This window comes from Lissotriton vulgaris, unplaced genomic scaffold (genome assembly GCF_964263255.1).
Source record: "Lissotriton vulgaris unplaced genomic scaffold, aLisVul1.2 SCAFFOLD_3063, whole genome shotgun sequence".
NCBI classification, from domain to species: Eukaryota; Metazoa; Chordata; class Amphibia; order Caudata; family Salamandridae; genus Lissotriton; species Lissotriton vulgaris.
Genome location: NW_028241632.1, coordinates 240,661 through 259,176, shown reverse-complemented (window position 1 = coordinate 259,176; position 18,516 = coordinate 240,661). Strand labels below are relative to the sequence as shown.

Genomic DNA, 18,516 nt, shown 5'->3' with positions numbered 1-18,516 from the left:
ATACGGGTATAATATTTAATTCTCTTTTCCCCAATTTCGCCTTATTCACTATTGCCCCAAATCCTTTTATACCCGCTTTCTACTACTAATGAATGTCATTCTTGACGTATATACCTCGTTACAGAATTTCTCAAAGAAGATTCTTGTCTCTTCTCATATCACACAAATTTTTTAATACTGCCCCTAAGGCTTTGGCAATCTATGTATATTTCTCCCTCCCTGATCCCTCCAGAACTAAATCCAAGTCTGAATTATTTTTGGAGAGAGATTTGGGAATTTCTTGGACTAGCTTCTTTTAGGATAAGGTATGGGTACCCATATATAAAATCTCACTGTCTGCTGATATTACACAATTTCTATTTTTGTATATCATTGCCTATATTTTAGTCCTTTGCAATGTTCCAAATTCTCCTCGGAGTCCTCCTGTGACTCTCCTGATGCAGATTTGGTGCATATCGTATTTAATTGTCCCAATGCCTGTAAGTTTTTGGTACAAAATTTGAGCTCAGATGAAGAGGATTTTTGTTATTGCTTGCCCTTTTAATATTGTTCATCTATTTTTGGCATCCCTGTCCAATTTAATTACTCCATCTGTCCCTAATTAGACATTCTATTAACAATTGCCTTTAACGTGACCGATATCCCTTCTGATGTATCACAAACGCCATTGAATATAATGCAATTGCAATATGGAGGACGGGATATCCATCACATTAGTGACAGAATAGCCAATCTGCCAAACACTAAATCAGACCCATAAATGTATTTTAATAGTAACAACAACATCAACATGTTGATCATTCAATGAACAAGACACAGATTCAATAAGGGGAGGAATAGGATAATTAACAAAAAGTGAGAGGAAGAGGGTGTACTATGATGGGATGTAATGTGAGAAGAAGTGGAACAAGAAGAACAGTAGGGAGTGACATTATGAGAAGTGAGAGGAGGGAAGGATCAGAGGTGTGGAAGGCAGGAAGAAATTGTGGGTTGAAGGCATGTGGGATAGGAGGGCAGGAAAGGGATCAAGAGGAAGAAAAATGAAGGAAAAAAGACAGGGAGCAGGATAGTAATAAAGAGATAGGGAAATGATGGATTGAGGTTGATAAGGCATGTAGAGAAGGGTTGCAGGTGAAGTAGCAACTGAGTCACGCCAAAGTAGAGCAAACTTGGTCAAGGAAGAGGAGGAGAGGGTGAGAAGATGAAGGCAATGATGGTGGAGAGAATGTGTTAAAGTTTAGTGGAGGAGGAGGGAGAGAGGGCAGGAGGGAAAAAGGGAGAGAGGATGAGAAAACAGGTACTTTACTTTTAAAAGCTTACCTCTGGCTCGGGGTTTCTATTTTTCTTAGATTTCCTTTTCTTTATAGCTGACTTCCTTCTTGAATTTCTACTCAGAGTCCTTACTACACTCTTCCTTCTACCGGTATTTTCAATAGGAATTATGGCTTGGTTATCTTCATCAAAGGTACCAAGTTCATCATCTGTATCAACTTCTGTACTCTCTTTCTCTTCATCAATGTCCTTCTTTTGACTCTATATTAAACACAAAATACAATTGCAAGTGATCATGTATTTTACTGGCAAATGTCATTTATACTCTTTGTGGGACATTATTCCCTGAGCAGTACAGTTGTCAAGGTAGTACAACTACACATTGGTGATTGGCACCCACTGTGAAATTGCATACTTTTTTCTACAATGGGAACGATTTTTGCCCACAACGAAATGCCTTCCCCCCCTGCGCTCAGAAAATGTTAATGAGCTACTTACTCTTTTCAATCATGCTCGGGAAATTACCCCAGGACTTTGCTGGAGGAAATCTCCACCCATGTCCAGGGTTAAAAAGGTGCTATAGTACTTTGTGACCGTCCACAAGCACACAATTGTGAGAGGCTAAAAAAAAATGCATGATGATCCACCACTTCATCTACCCACCCTTTGTTTGAGATTTAGTATTGAAGAATTGCATGCATTTACGGAGTAGGTTTACACAGTAATAAGTGCATTTAGGTTTGCTAGGCACCCTTTTGTGAAAACCTGGCATTCACAGATTAAGGCAATTTTAGTTGCAAATGTTGGATTGTGGTTGAAGATTACTTTGTGATTCAGGAGCCTTATACATAGTTTTGGGATATACAAGATCCAATGCTTAAATTGAGCAGTATACCACAACATATAGTGTGGTTGGCTACCCATTTTCGAGACTATGTGACATTTCTCATTACCAGCTTCTAACATGTGTTTCCATTGGATCAATTTATAGAAAGGTCCTTCTCTAAAGAGTCCAGCACACCACAGAACAACTGTGCCCTACACTACCCAAAGTCACCATAGAACCTTTGTCATGGTTTCAGAGTAACCATTCATTGGATCAAGGTAACACAGCTACCCTCAGTTCACTCCTAGCACTACCAGTGATGGAGACACCAGATATGGAACAAGCCTCAAACACACCCAGAGTAAATCGCATCTGGCCTCTGGATGTAGTACCTGAAGAAACGAGTCAGATGCACACACTCAAACACAAATAAATGAACAGCAGAGGGCCTTATTTCCACCCAAGGACATCATGTCAGAGAAGCCGGTCAATTGCATTTATCAGATAAAGCCCAAACAACGTCTAGTGGTAAGCATTACCCTAGGAAACACCCATGAGACACCTGGGTACCTGGACCACTTCAGAATGTGACATCCACTTGGTTTTAATGGCTTCTTCTATCAGAGTGGGCTCAAGCATCTCAACATGCAATTTATGACCCACTGTACCAGTATTTCCAGCCCAAAGGGGGGTGAACATCACTTCAATGGACCCACTGTACAGTATAAGGCATGCCATGTACCTAATGCAACTTGAATGCCAGCATGCAACTGTAAGATATGTGGCTGCTATTTCGGGCCATTACTGTTTAATTAAACTTAAACTTAAACTGTTCCTAATTGCCAAGCCTTGCTGGTCTCTTTTTTGATAATCAGAACCTGCTTCAAAACATGTTTATATGTGCTGAGTTGCATTGAAACTAAGCAACATGTCATAAGCACATTTGCCCTTTCCCTTTGATGATATGCATGTCAACATAAAGAATTATTTTTCCAAATAGCTCATTGTTTTGTTTTTAAGAAAGACACACATAAAAAAGAACATTGGGCCCCATTATGATGGTTGTCGGACAAGTGTCCGACCGTCATGCTGTCAGGAATGTGACTGGCCGACAGGGAGTCGGCGGTCCCGCCAGACAGATTACAATCTGACCACCATGGAGGCAGTCCGAAACATGCCTCGTAGCATTGAGGCTTGTGCTGCGGCCCGAAAAAGGGCTGCAACACAAGCCTCAATGCTCCAAGGCATGTTTGTAAGCAGTGCCTGCCACATAGTGCAGGGATGTTTAGGAGAGCACCCCAGGGCCCATGGCGGAGGGCCAAGGGGAAAAAGGGCACGCTAGTAGCCACCAAAGTCAAATTCCACCAGCCTTTTCATGGCGGGTTAACCGCCATGAAACAGCCAGCAGAAAGGGACATTGTAATCTCTGCAGCGGTGCCTGAGCATCCACCCCCACCATTGTAGGGATTGCAGACTGTCCGACTAGGCACCTTGAGCTAGTCGGATGTGTGGCGGATGGTCTCTCATCACGCCCACCATCGTAATGCAGGGGGCGGTCCTGCATGGGCCAATAGCGGTGAGACCGCCACCGATAGCCTGATGATGGCAGTCCCATCGCCATCATAGACCAGCCCACTGTTTCTTAAAATGATGCCCTAAGAGTCATGCAGGAGGACATTATATAATTTTTCACATGGGTGTTGTGGTCTGTGTTAGATATAATTTTAACATTTTAGAAAATATTTTTAGAATTCTGGATGCAGAACAATTCTTGTTTAAAGATCGTTTTCACCCCTGAGTCAGTAGGTTATCAGAGCACAGTTGAATACATTTGAGGTTTAGCTTGTGCTTAGTTTGAGCCAGGGGGTACAGGTACTTATTTTTGGCAACCAGCACTTATTTTTCTGCATCAGGAATTTACCTAGAACAAGAGCTGGAAAAACATAATTCGGAAAGACAGAGGAAGAGAGAAAATGAGAAACCATCATAAAGGGAGATAGCAGGAAAATGCATGAGAGCTATAAAGGGCCTGGGAGTGTCTGCTTGTGGATAAAAGAGGTATGAGGTTGAATAAAGCCTATGCTCCCTTGGCATTCAGCACACCGGACCTTTGAACAGTTTGTCACCCGCACTCTTTCTTCTACAAACTAAGCACTGGGTCTGGCTACAGACAGAGCCATTGCCTTATCTTGAGGGGCCCACTTCAGTCAATAGCTTATCTACTTTATGCAGCATTTTACAGATGTTTGAAATGTGTTCCCCTGTTTCTTTAACTAGGTGCCTCATTTACAAGAGGCCTGCACAATTGGAGAGTCACAACCTTGTTTTACTCTGCATCAAGGAGGCATTCCAAGGGCATTGTGGTGGGTTTTCCCACACTGAACCAATGGCTTTGACACATTCCTAGATTTACAAGGCTCTACCGACCTGGGAAAGCTTTCACACTGTGTGCCTCCATAGGGCAGGCGTAACGAGGAGAAATAACTTTATTTCTCCTTGTTATTTCCTCTTTCTTGCTGAGCAGCACACATACAAAGAGGAAAATGCCTCCATTGATTGTTTTTGGGCAGGAGGTATATCTTCCTGCACAAAAACAATTATACCAACAAGATAGACACCCTTGGACAATAGTGCAAGGGTTCCTGCGTTGGCGTTAGGCACCAATTTGCGTGCAGTCATAAAGGATAGGAATGTGGTGCATTTCATTAATATGGTGCATTCCTTCCCTTTACTTTTGTTATGTTATGTTATGTTATGTTATGTTATGTTACGATTATTTATCGTGCGCACAGATACTCCAGCCAAGGAGCGTCCTGGCGCAGAGGCAAGGTAGCACGTAACACAACACCAGGCTAAGAACAAAACTAAGGGACAACTAAAACAGGAAGGTTTTTATAGCCCTCCGAAAGGTCAGAAGGTCCTCCAGCAAGCGGATTTCAACAGGCAAGGAGTTCCATGCTGACGCAGCCATTACCTTAAACGAGCGGCCTCCCATACGGCTAAGCCTGAATCTGGGAACCACCGCAAGGGCCAGACCCTGCGAGCGAAGGCTACGGGCAGGGACATAAAAAGACAGACAGCTCGACAGGATTTCCGGGCCTGTACCTCTCAAGATTTTAAAAGCAAAGCACAAAACCTTGAAGAGGATGCGCTTCCTAACCGGAAGCCAGTGTAGGGAGCGAAGGACACACTTTTCACGTAGGGCTGCACAATAAAGTGACTTGCTGCACTGCCCTGCGTCAAAAACTCATAAATGAGGCCTTATGTTCTTTACTTAATTCCAGCTCTAATGCCATGTTTCTGGGGTCTTATGATTTTTTGCCACAGTCACACGTACAACAGAATGCAAGCAGCTTCTGTTTGTGCTGATTTTATATGTGCATTCTTTTTTACCATGAAATGCATAACACATTTTGTGCTACAATATAGTGCAAAATGGCAGATTTGCATTTCACATAACTATGCATAATTTTGCTGACAGTTTTCTAAATTACCCAAATGCAAATTCTGCATTCCCACTTTCCATGAGGCACTATCTAATGGGCAGAGTGCTGTTTCGAGTATTTCTCTCTTTGCTGTGCTGTACCTTGTAGAGCCCAAAACCTTGGATCCACTCAGAAAAGGTTGAATATGCATGTTCTTTAAATAGGTTGCAAATGTGTTTTGTGACAGTGGGAGCATTTCCATGTGACATACATAACAGACAATAAGCAGCACTATGGTAATTCTGACAACAGCTTTCTTCAGTGTTGGGTGAGATGATTACTGCACCCAATAAAATCTGACAGCACTCTCTAAGGATTTATGCTACTCCAATCTAATTTACACTCTGGATGAAGCTGAGCATTTAGCAGTAGAAAATGCAATCTGGTCTGTACATCCACAATCCGCTTCCTCAGCGAAGCGTCCTGATCTCAACAAGCAAAAATTAGTCACAACCTTGGAACATCTAGGCTTAAGAATAATAAATGGCTGAAATCAGGATGATAGGCCTCCGAGATAAACATTGCATGACACAAATTCATGGTCAATATAAGACAACACAATTCTTACCTCTTCGTACACATGAGTTAATATGTAGTGAAATACACTGAAGTGACCATTCATACCAGCACCTAAAGCTGAGCATAAACCCTCCAAGGCACATGAGTGTCCAGTCGTGTTATATGGCCCTTAGGGACATTATCAACATTGCTAAATTTGCATGAGCTTTGCTGCCATGATGCTGCTTTTGAGCACGTTACTACGTGACTTTGTTTTTGCAAGACTGTTTGTGCCTTTGACATGAAAACAGGATGCTTTTCGCGTTCTCTGCCTTTCCTGGAGTTTAGTCTGAACACGATGTGCAAGGTCGATAAACAATGCCCCTGGTTATTCTGTTCTGGTCAGTACATAGCACCTAGACATAACATGCTACACACAGCTACAATACTGAATACTTATGCTTTGATATTACAAGGTTGCATGTTGTTTTAACACACTTGGAGAAAGCTGTTCCATGGAGATGAGCTTCACTGCTCCTATGATGTGAACCTTACATCCAGGCTTTAAGGTATGGGGTGTGCTGTCAAAGCCCAGAGATCTTCCTTTATATAAAATAAACTTATTCTAGTCAAGGGTAGGGTTGTTAGGCCTCATTTTCCTTTATCCACAGTCTTTATATATTGACTTCTCCCTTTGTACTCTATGGAATTGTAAGAATGCTAACTGTGCTTAGTTTATACATTTGCTGCTGGTATTGGCTCGTATACTGTATTAGAGAGCACAATAGTTAAAATAAACATTTTGAACTTTTTCGGTGACTCTGAATATTCTTATTGTGGACAAGTACGAGTGAGTGAGCGAAAGAGTATGTCTTGCTCCCGCGATTCCTGAGACAGTCGGGAATGTTGTGTTCTAGGTGGTCTAATCATTTGTAGCCTGGTGATTGTTGGACTGGCCCTTTTTGCAGGGTCATCCCTGAACTTTTTGCCTTCCTCCTGTATTTTTTCTGACCTGTTGGTTGTTTTATGCCTCTGGGTACTTTACCACTGCTGACCAGTGCTAAAGTGCATATGCTCTCTACATTAAATTGATGTATGGATTAGTGACTCCATGATTGGCTTGTTTGGTTTACTTGTCAGACCCTAGTACAGTGACCTGCATGTGCCCACGGCTTGTAAATCAAATGCTGCTGGTGAGCTTGCAGCACTGGTTGTGCCACCCATAGAAGCAGCCTGTAAAGTATGTCTCAGGTCTGCCATTGCAGAACCTGTGTGCAGTCTGGTACTGTCATGTTGACTGGCAAGTCCACTCACTTGCCAGTCCCTAAACCTTCCCTTTTCTGCATATTAGTTACCCCTGTGGTAGGCCCAAGGGTAGGGTGCATTGTAGGTAAACGATAGGACATGCCTGATGTGTGTGCATGTCCTAGTAGTGAATGACAGACATTTTCTTTTTCACTATTGCAAGGCTACCTGTTCCCCATAGGCCAGAATGGGCTGTTTGATTATAACATCTAATAATCCTAATTGACTCGGGGAACTAGGTAGAAATTCGAGTTTAGTATGCTTGAACTCAGAATGATAAAATACATCTTTTAGTGAAGTTGGTTTTAACATTTTGTGTTTGAAAATACCACTTTTAGAAAGCAGGTATTTTCTTGCCCAACTATACAAGCCTGCCTCTGCTAGGTTGTGTATTCCTTGTCTGGAGTTTGAGTGACAGGGGCTGTGGGATTCCAGGAGGCAGGATGAGTCAGCACAGGGCTGAATATAGAGATCTGCATGTAGATAGGAGGGAGGAGTTGCACCTGTTACCTGAATAGGGCCATGCCTGTCTTCCACAATGCTGGCTCCACCTCCTATGGTGCGTCTGATGTCCCTGGCCCACACTGTCAAAGGAAAGACGGAGACTTGTCAACAAAGTGCTCCAGGAGTGCACAGAACTGGTTTGTACTAGGCACAGACACTCTCTGCCTTCAGAGCCAAAGGGTGTTGGTGTATAAAAGAGGCGACCCAGACTCCAGAACTTTAGATCACTTTTGGGAAACAAGAAGAACCTTTGCTGAGAAGAGGAACCAGAGAAACTGAGGAGACTATACCTAAGCTGAGTGCTTTTTGGGGGATTGCCCTGAAGTGGTTGCCTGACTGCCAAAGAAAGGAGACAAGGACTTTGTGCTTCTTTCAAATCAACTTGTAAAGGATCTCCAAGGGCTTGAGATAGAGCTTGCCTCCTGCTGAAGTCTCAGGGACAAAAGACTTCACCAACCAGCTCCCCTGCCTTCCCTTGCAGGGAGTTGAAGTGTCTGCTGTTGAGCTGGGCCTTGTGAGAGACTGCGTGCCGCTGGGAGATGGAAGCGTGACTCAAGTAGTATGTTGCCGCCACAGACGTTATAGTCGCTTCACGGGAGAATAGCTGTTGCATCACCAGAGAATCGTGCCTCCAGTGCCGCTGTCACCATCGCATCACCAGAAGCGGCTCGCATCACCGGAGAAGAGTGTCGCAGTGGCAGAAGACGCCATCGCATCACCGGAGAAGTGTGTCAAAGGGCCTGTCATGGCTCAGAAGAATCGTTGAGTCGCCACACGGCCGTCAGGCACGCGCGCATCATTGTCGCATCAAGAAGAAGACGCCATTTTGTTCCATTGCTCCGTATCTTTATCGCATCACGGCGCTGCTGGTCGCATCACCAAGGAAGTGCAGTAGGAAACCGACGCATCACCTCCCCACGCAGAGAAGAACCGACACATCCCCAACGCAGCAGTAGGGACCCGAAACATCACCGTTCTTACGTGTAAGGAACCGACGCATCACCTTCCCTGCAACACTTTCGTTGTATAGCGTTACGCATCCAAAGGTACATTGAACCTAAAGTGTTGCATTTACATCTAAAGAGAACTAAATTATTTCTACAATTTTTGAAGTACAGTATTGTGGATTTTTGTTTTTTGAGGTCTTGTGTTAAGTCTGTATAAAAATACTTATTTTTATACTACAACTTGTGTGGTGTCCATCTGTAGTGTTGTCACTGGGTTACTGTATGTGTTCAGAAATGCTTTACATACTGCCTCTGAGATAAGCCTGCCTGCTTGTGCCAAGCTACCAAGGGGTGAGCAGGGGTTATTTTAGGAGTGTACCCCCTTACCCTGACTAGACGCAAGGGTCCCTACTTGGACAAAGGTACCTACCTCTGCCAACTAGCGACCCCCAAATCTAAAGTCACGTTTGGAGGAGAATGAATGAGACAATATAGCTAGTCAGTTTTTCGATTTTGGGCACTAATGTGTAGGTTGGTACACCCCTATACACTGAGGTCCTGTTTTCCTGTGCATAGTGCTGTGTAAGTGCAGAATCCCTGCAAGAGTTGAAGTAGGGAGATTAAAAAAAACTAACCTGAAATGCTTACAATGGATGTCCAATACACTTTCCGAACTAGCGAGTCTGGTTAAAAAATATTGGAGTTTAATAACACTAACTGCAGCCTAACAAAGGCCTGGAGGCCGGGTTTTCTATCTAGCACAAGCACCCATAGTAAAATGCACAAGAAGGCAACTAAATAAGTGGTCCGATGACCTCACAAACACAACTTTTGTTTTAAAAAGGGAACTAGGAAGGATAGTTAGGAGCCTAAGAAACACCAACGCTCCCGAACATACATGGAAGAAAACAAAAAATCTCAGGAAGCAATATAAAGAACAAATCTGGGAGGACCAGAAAATGTATAAAGATGGATTTTGGACAAAACTTCTTTTTAATGCCAAACAATCAAATACTAGAGCCTTCTGGGAAACAGTGAATTGCATCACAAGAGTTTCATGAGTAATAAACAATTCTAGTGTATCAGAGGATGCCAGGGTTGTTCATTTAAGCAAATCATTCACCAAAGGTACACCCCCAGGTTATCCAAAGTAGGAAAATAGCTACAACTACAATATGAGTAACTCATGCATTACTCTGCATTGTCCACTTCGCAAGCTACGGAGTATTACCCAACCGAGAAGGTTGCAAAAGTAATAAAGACATGGCGAAGGGATGGAGCTCTAGGGCCAAAGGGCACTCGACAGTCTATTTTCAAACTTAACCATAAATACTGGGCAATCGCTCTGTCTGCACTATACAAGGATCTGAGATTAATGGACCCAATTTCCTGGAGCTGGAGAAAATCAATTGAAAAAAACAGTCCTTAAGGGTGGAGACCGGTCTGACCCGGCTAACTATGGGCAAATAGCATTGATAGACTTTAAAGCTAAATATTACGCATGGCTGATCCTAGGTGAGCTAATTGAATGGTTGAAGAACAATAATCTAATCCCTCTAAACCAGACAGGGTTACGCAGAGGATTTTGAACAACCACAAATACCTTAGCAATTACATTATTAGCAGACAAGGGAATGCATTTAGGGAAAAAGTAACATCGATGCTTCAAGGACTTTAAAGCAACTTTTAGTCAGTAGATTGGAGCTTGTTGTGGGCAAAATTAAGGATGTGGCGTCTCCCAGATAGAATCCTTTAAGCCATAGTGCAGCTATACATGCAAATCTGGATTCAAGTCAAACTAGCTGATAGCACAAGGCTATCAAGGAGAATCACACCGAAGTAGGCCTTAAACAAGGCCGTGTTTTAGCCCCACACCTGTTCAATCTGTTCATGGCAGATCTCTTCCCCATGACATGATCAGGTAAATTCCCAACCTCCCCATCTGGACACTTTGTGTGTGACACATCTTTCCTATGCAGACAACATAGTCTTACTCAACCAAACAGGAGTGGGAATTCAAAGAGCACTCAATCAGCGAGCAAACTATGACAAGATTAACTAATTTAAAATTAACACACCGTAAACAATGTCCACCAGGAATTGAGCTGGTCCACATCTTATAAATTAGGCTCGGTGAAGAAATCCAGAGGCGGTCAGCAGTTAAAAATAATTGGGTCTGTACATAGACAACAGATTGAACTTCCAAAGGCACAAACAGTATGTTGTTAAAAAAGGTAACGGCCCGATTTAAATGTTCTGTTCACTGGCAAAGAAGCTGGACGGGCCTTCTCCAAGTCACAATCGGCAGGCATAGCGGCAAAACTTCTGCGAACAGTGGCATATGCAAGCGTGGTGTTGCATGCTAAGAAGCATCACTTTTGAATATACTACAAAGTTACACAATCAAAAGAGAATTTGGCCTTCCACATAATCTTTCCCTTGCCAAAGTTTGCTTGGAATTTAGTCTTACGCAACAAATTCTAGGGCGCAGATACTCAACAATAAAAACAGGGTACACAATCAGCTCACATCGAGCCAGTTTACTAAATAATGCCTTATGGCAGGCTCAGGAAGAAGACCCCCCCCCCCATTCCTCTCATAGCAAAGACCTCAGATCATCCAAAGAGATCGTGGCATTCAGCATGACTATCATTCAACAACATATGCATAGCTTAAAAACACTATAGAACTATATAACACCCTGGGAGTTTGAAATCTCAGTACGAAAGATCCGATTTTGATGATTCTATGATTGCTAAATTTAACTTATATTTTTATGAATTAATAGTACTATGACACTTATTTTATAGCATTATGATGTTTCTCAGAATGCATTTATTTATGGTATTATGGTGGTTCTAAAATAGATTAAACTAATGAGACTACTTCTATTGTTAATTGAATTACTATTGGTTAGATTCTAATGGTACTACAGCACGTTATGTATGGCATTATGCTGCTTTACCTTGGATTAAAAGATTGTTTGCAATGTAATATCAATACCTGATTCAGGCACGATTACATCGTGCTCCAGTGGCAATGAAGGGCTCGGAAGTCTTACTTCACAAACGTTGCTCTCGCTGTTCCACTGTAATATTGTTATAGTTGTTAGTAACTTAAACAATAATGTATTGAATTTGAAAAAGTTGATGCTCCGATTTGTAGGGGACTAATATGCAGATTTTGGTCCTTACAGCACCAAAGTTTGCACCTTCTGGTAATTACCGTTCATTTCCCCCCCAATAAAATCCCCTCCGGTCTGACCGCCCGAAATTTGTCAGGGATTGTGGTTTTTATCACACTTTGTATTTAAAGGGTCCAATAAAATCTGCGTAATTTACAGTTCCGATGCGTGCGGTAACAAGAGGTACTCCACGTACTGGAATTTATTGGGCCACTTCTAAAGAGGGCTTTATTCTTCCAACTCCAAAAACAGGGAATTCACAAATGTTAACTTTCTTTCCTGCCCCCATTCCTTCTCACAGCATCGAACGAATTGTGCACGCTGGCTCAGGAGTGACTTGTCTGGGTTTGCACAGAAAGGACAATTGTTGATGCATGTTCTTAGGCATCTCTTCTGAAATGTCTTATTCTCTTTTTCTCACAGTATTAAAGCGTTGATTTTTTTCCCACATAAGATCGACACATTATCCTTCTTTCTATATAGGCACGTTGATGGATAACTAGCAAGAAAGCAAGAGTTTGAAAACCGTGTACATTATTCGTTGAATATTATAGGGGATGAAACAGAATGTTTCTCTTTAATGTAGAACTATGCAGGCAATATGTCTAAAAACTCATCTTCGTATTTACATGCATATGTCGAAAGTACACTTTTTCGTTCACTCTGAACGTAATCTTTTGTATATTATTTTGTTTATGTCTCCCATGAGCGTGACATCTCGAGTTAAGGAATGCATATCCCTACTCAAATCGCCTTCATACATTCATAAATAGTGATTTGACTAGTTGGTAGTGAGACCCCCCCCCGCAAAATCCTTACTGCACATATGACATGGTCAGCGACTGGCTGCCGCCCCCTCCCCATCTGACCACACCAACCCCTGATACATGAACATGAGACCTGGTTATCTTTGGAAGGCGGGAGGTCGCAAGACCCCCCGGCCGTATTTATTAAGATATGAAATTAAAAAAGGGTTTTTAATTGCATGGTCAACAATTTATACAAAAATCAGCAGGACATTAGATACAATATTGTCAACAAGTTTGAGAGACTAACCTTAACAGAAACTCTAATACAGATTGTTTCCTAACCGAATCTAGCATCCTCATCTTGATTTTTGTATACTGCATTTCTGGCCATATGGCAAGGTCGCTAACCGGTGTCAGGTCCTACTAGCTGCGCCTCACCTAGAGATGTGCGCATGCGCAGCCGGGCCTGGTAATTACCCGGTCTACGCCGTGAACTCCATTTACCCACTAAAGGAGGGCCCTTACTCTGCGCCATCAGGTGACGTCATAAGTATGCGCGCGCGGGGTGGCTACCAGCCTAAGGAAAGCGTGATTACTCCAACCCGCGCCCCTTTGAAGCATCAGTTACCTTGCCCCTGAAGTTCTCGGAGTGGCCTATGGCCCCTCCCCCTGGGCGGGAACATCCATAGGATGATGCCCGCCCCCTCAGACCTTAAAATAGCTGCTCACCGGTCATGACCTTACCGCATGCCCCAAACCTAATAAATACGACGACCTAGGAGAAAAAATTCTAATGACAACTACTCTAGCTAAAATATCAAAACATCAATTTAAAGCTACAAAGGGAAAAAAGGTCCTAAGCACAATTGCAATATCATAACATGTTTCATCACAGTTCACTAAAAGGGGGAAAAATTCCTAAAGAAAGCATCATCAGCATAATATACAAACCAGACACAGATCACTTATAATATAAACAAGACACAGATCACTTATGCCTCGCAAGGATGGCAACAAGCCCTTAACATATTATGCTTAAACTAGACTGAGACAACATCAACCGTTTAGTTCCAGGGATGGTGGGTGGGGAAACAAGAGGCCCCGAGCGCGGGGCACAACACGCTGTGGAGGAGCGTCCAGGGAACAAGAGGGTTTCCCGGGCGCTCCCCGCCTCTTTATCCACAAGGGACTGAGTGGGGGTGGCTACGCCCCCCACCCAGCCCCTCCTCGGCACGCCCGCCCCTGACCCGGATATCCTACCATGGTATCCGGGTCATGGAGGGCACCAACCAATCGGTGGTGGGGCGCGCCCAGGAGGGCACGCCCCACCACCGAGAGGCACGAAGGGAGGAGGCGATCGCCGCGCCGCCATGCGGGCGGGGGGGCCAAGAGCCCCCCCTTTTCAATTGTTTTCTCCATAGCACTTACTTTCACAGGATTCCGTTTCTCAGCGGAGTATTTTAAAATGCCTTTTCTTTGGTTTGGGAATTTGTGTCTGTTTTAATTTGGGTGGGCAAGGAGGTAAATGCAAGAATGAGTCAATGGATGGCTAAATGGCTGCAAAATCCAAATATGAGCGACATACTGCCTGCATATTCAGTGACTCCGTGCAAGGATGACTGCAGCCTTTCAGCCACCTATTGACTCATTTGTGCATCACATATTTGCCGAGCCATACCTAGCAGCTTTATCAATGATTGTTTATTTCTGCACAATGTATGGAATAAATTGATGGGTGAAGTACTTATTTCAACATGACTGACTGGCTGCTCAAATGAGGTCAAAAAAATCGTTTTCGCTTCTCAACAGGGAGAGCACACACAATATATGAACTTCGACAGGTTCCCAGACGGCATACACAAAGGCATATATGGATTTTCAATTGATGTGTGGGGACTGCATATCTAAATATATTGGGCCTCATTTATGAAAAGTGACGCATCGCTGCATGAAAAGAGCGATGCGTCACTTTTCACTGCGCACTCCTTGCGACATTCCTGATGCGTCATTTTTAATTTATGACGCATCATGTCGCAAGGAGTTACAGATACGTCAGTATTTCTGACGTATCTGTAAGCGCAAAAGTGACGCATTGCTGGAGTGTGTCACAAAAGTGACGCAACTCCAGCAATGCGTCCTTTCACATGGGGAAAGCCCCATGTGAAAGGGCTTGCGTCAGTCTTACGCCTGCTGTGAGGCAGGCGCAAGATTTTGACGCAACAGCGTCCTAAAAGTGACGCAGTGAAATCTCATAGATTTCACTGCGTCACTATTACGAGGCTTTTTGCGAGGGAACGCCCCCTCTGCATACATTATACCTGATGCAGGTATAATGTGGAGCAGGGGTTTAAAAAGTGACGCATCTACCTAGATGCGTCACTTTTTAAATATGGCACAACAAGGCGCATTTTTTACTCCGGTGGTGCGTCACAAAAAGTGACGCACCGGCGGCGCAAAACTGATGCAAGGCCTTCATAAATAAGGCCCATTGTGTGAGACTGCCCCGTTATTTATGGAGAAGTATATGTACATATGAAATCGAAAAGAACAACTGACTGAGATGCTGAGATAAAAATGGCTGACAGCATATTGAGGGGCTTTAATACAGCATTACAAGGTATTGAAAGTTTTTTTTGTTGTTTTTGTTTTTATTGAAATCATTTTAACAAGGAGGTTTTTATCCATATATACATCCATGAAATTCATCAAATATGTCCAATAATACAGAATTGTGAAATATCACCGATTTGCCAGAAAACAATAAATCCTCAAGTCAATAAAGAATGAACAATATAAACATTTTCAGCCAGTATTTGAAAAGATAATTAATTAAACGTATAATATCTAGAAACCACATCCACCACATCCACACACTAGACAATTGATTAAACCTTAGAAACCTTAAGCATATAGAGACCTCAGCAAGTATGGCTAAAATACTCATTCGAAAATATGAATTGTCATCTTATAAAAATACAAATTACATACTAATTACAATACTCGAGAATGTTAATAATACCTCATGAGATATGAACTAGATTTTGAGATCTTAATTAAAATAGTCTGCCGAGACCCTCTCAAACTTCTTAAATCCACCAATTCGCAATGCATAGGCTCATTTGCTTTTTTTGACCTGCTTCATTTTCCGGACCCATTCAATTTTAGATGGCATAAGATCTGATCACCATCTCTGAAGCAAAAGTGATCTGGTGACAGCCATTGCAATATGTAATGTTTTGATCATTTTGTCTGAAAGAAGGAGGTCTGGGTCATAGCCAAACACTATCAGTCGAGTATTCAAACCTGTTGTAATAGAGCATTGAGCTTTCAAATAGTGAAAAAGTTCATCCTGAACCTATGGATCCAGGGGCATTGTAGTATGATGTGTATCCAATTGGCTGAAGGATTGTTAAGGCAAAGGAAGCACTGCCCTGATTGAATGGGGTAAACCGTGGATAGAAAAAGTGGAGTTCTATAAAGTAGCCATTTACTAAAAATAACATCCTTCGCCAATTCGCCCACCTTAACGTACTAAATTTGAGATTAATAACTGCTGACCATATACTTGTTGTAATTTCCAACTCCTCATGTTTTCCCCATTTTGTTATGGCCTTTCCCACTAGATCGACAGCATTGATAGAGGCTAAAAGCATTTTCCATTCCCAAGGTTTCTTAAATGTAATGTCTTCCAATAGATCAGATACTAAGCATTTATGTCCGAGGATCTTGACCATATCAAGTTTACTCAGGAATTTACTCAAAAGGTTATATGATCCGAGGAGAAGGAAGTCATTTGGAATTAAATTAGACATTTCAGCTATATTCAGCCATTCATCATTCCTTAAAAAAAATCTGAGATTTTCCCAAAGCCAGCCTTGGCCCATTTTTGTGTGATTATGGATGGATCCCGATCCCAGATAGTAAGATAGGACAGGATAACAGAGTTGAGGAATTCATTGCAGGGATAGAATATCTTCTATAAAAGGTCTGGCGTTCATGGAAAAACCACTGTATACACTTATATCGTACTAATTTAGGAGATTTAACAATTGTTAATGGGCAGTGGATTTGATTCTCTTTGCGGGTTAAGTTCATAAAATAATTAATAAAAAGGCCTGATTGTAATTCTGGTTTAAATTTGGACATATATTGTGCAAAGTATGCAAAAAAAGAGTACCTAAAATTTGGGATAGATAATCCACGATTTTCCAGCTCCTCATATAAAGTGCTAAGTGCAATTACGGGGACGTTCTTACCCCACAGAAAGGATGTGAACATAGACTCTAATTTAGCAAAAAAAAAGGTCATTAAAACACAGGGGATCACAAAAAAAGAAAATTAAACAGCGGAAGAACAGACATTTTATTCAATGCAACCCTGCCCAAAATGGTTAATGGAAGAGAATTATATCGGAGGAATAAATGCTGGACTTTTCGCAGAATTGGGGCAAAATTTAAATCATATAGTTCAGAAATTCGCGCCGTAAAGTAAACACCCAGATATCTTTTTGGTTTGGTATTTAGACAAGGAAGATTAGCAAGATGTAAATCCGTAGCTGCACCACCACACTGTCTAATTTCTGTTTTTCTTTTATTTATTTTGTATCTGCCAAGTGACTAAAATTGCTCAAAGATCTCAAAAGCTTCTGCTTGAACCTCCTTCTCAGACTTAATAACGAGCATGAGGTTGTCGGTGTATATTTTCATCTTTGCCATAGTTGTGAGTGGAGGGCAGACATTCATACTGTTCCTGATGGCTATCGCCAATGGCTTGATAAAAAAGGTGAATAGCACCGGGGACAATGGACAGCCTTTATCTAATCCCCTGTTTAACCTTTAGTTGGCCTACATCTGTGGCATTAAAAATAATGTTGGCTTCTGTATTCAAATATAATTTCTGAACTAACCCCGTATTTTTGGGAGGAATGCCAAAATTTGCCAAAATGAAAAATAAGGTCTCCCAGACAACGAGGTCAAATGCCTTTGTGGCGTCCAATAAGAGGACCAGGGGTGGTATCTTCAGAGTCTCAAAGTAGTCAAGTGCTTCCGCTAAAGAGTGTGCATTAGTACCAAGCTGCCTCCCAGCAATAAAACCTTTTTGATCAGAATGGATCAGATGCGAGGCAATTCGATTAAAACGATTGGCTAAAAGTTTAGTAAATAATTTATAGTCAGAATTTAAGAGCGTGATTGGACAATAAGAATTAGGATCTGTACTATCCTTGCCTTTTTAAAAAAAAACTGACTATGTTCCCATTTCTAAATGGCAATGGTATCACCTCAACCTCTAAGATTGAGTTGGCCAACAACAAAAAGTAATCTGAAATAGTGCTTTCAACATCTGAAAGTACGGGCAATTCATGTCTCTGGAGAAAATCTCTCAAGGATGTCACATCAATGTTCTGTTGTCGGCCGTATATATTCCTATAATGTTGTAATATTTTCTCTCCTATGACTCCCAGGTTGTCAGATCGGGAAGCGGGGCCACTTCAAAGCAGTTATCTGATTATTTACAGGCTGCCCCCTGGCCTGCCACACCAGAAACCACCCAGTATAAGTGCTCTCTTTGTAGACCTTTTGCCCGTGGTGCTGATAAAAGGATGTACTTTTAAAATAATGTTTTTCACTAAGATCCTGTTTAGCCTGATCGAAATGCTTTGATTAAAAGCAGAGGGGCTAATAAGAAATGTGTCAAGGGACCTGTGCACTTTCTGCTCTAGAATGCGTTTCTATTCCTTTATGATGCA

General features: G+C 42.2%; 1 protein-coding gene across 1 annotated transcript in view; it reads right to left on the bottom strand.

Moving 5' to 3' along the window:
• Positions 1 to 369: 369 nt before the first annotated feature.
• The window catches only part of LOC147670600 (ATP-dependent translocase ABCB1-like), a 254,105-nt gene continuing 235,958 nt past the window's right edge, over positions 370 to 18,516 (bottom strand). Inside the window, exons 11-12 of the mRNA XM_086948139.1 lie at positions 1,321 to 1,533; positions 370 to 477 (exon numbers count right to left, since the gene is read on the bottom strand). Of these exons, the coding sequence (XP_086804265.1) occupies positions 370 to 477; positions 1,321 to 1,533 (321 nt within the window). The remainder of the gene's footprint in view (positions 478 to 1,320; positions 1,534 to 18,516) is intronic.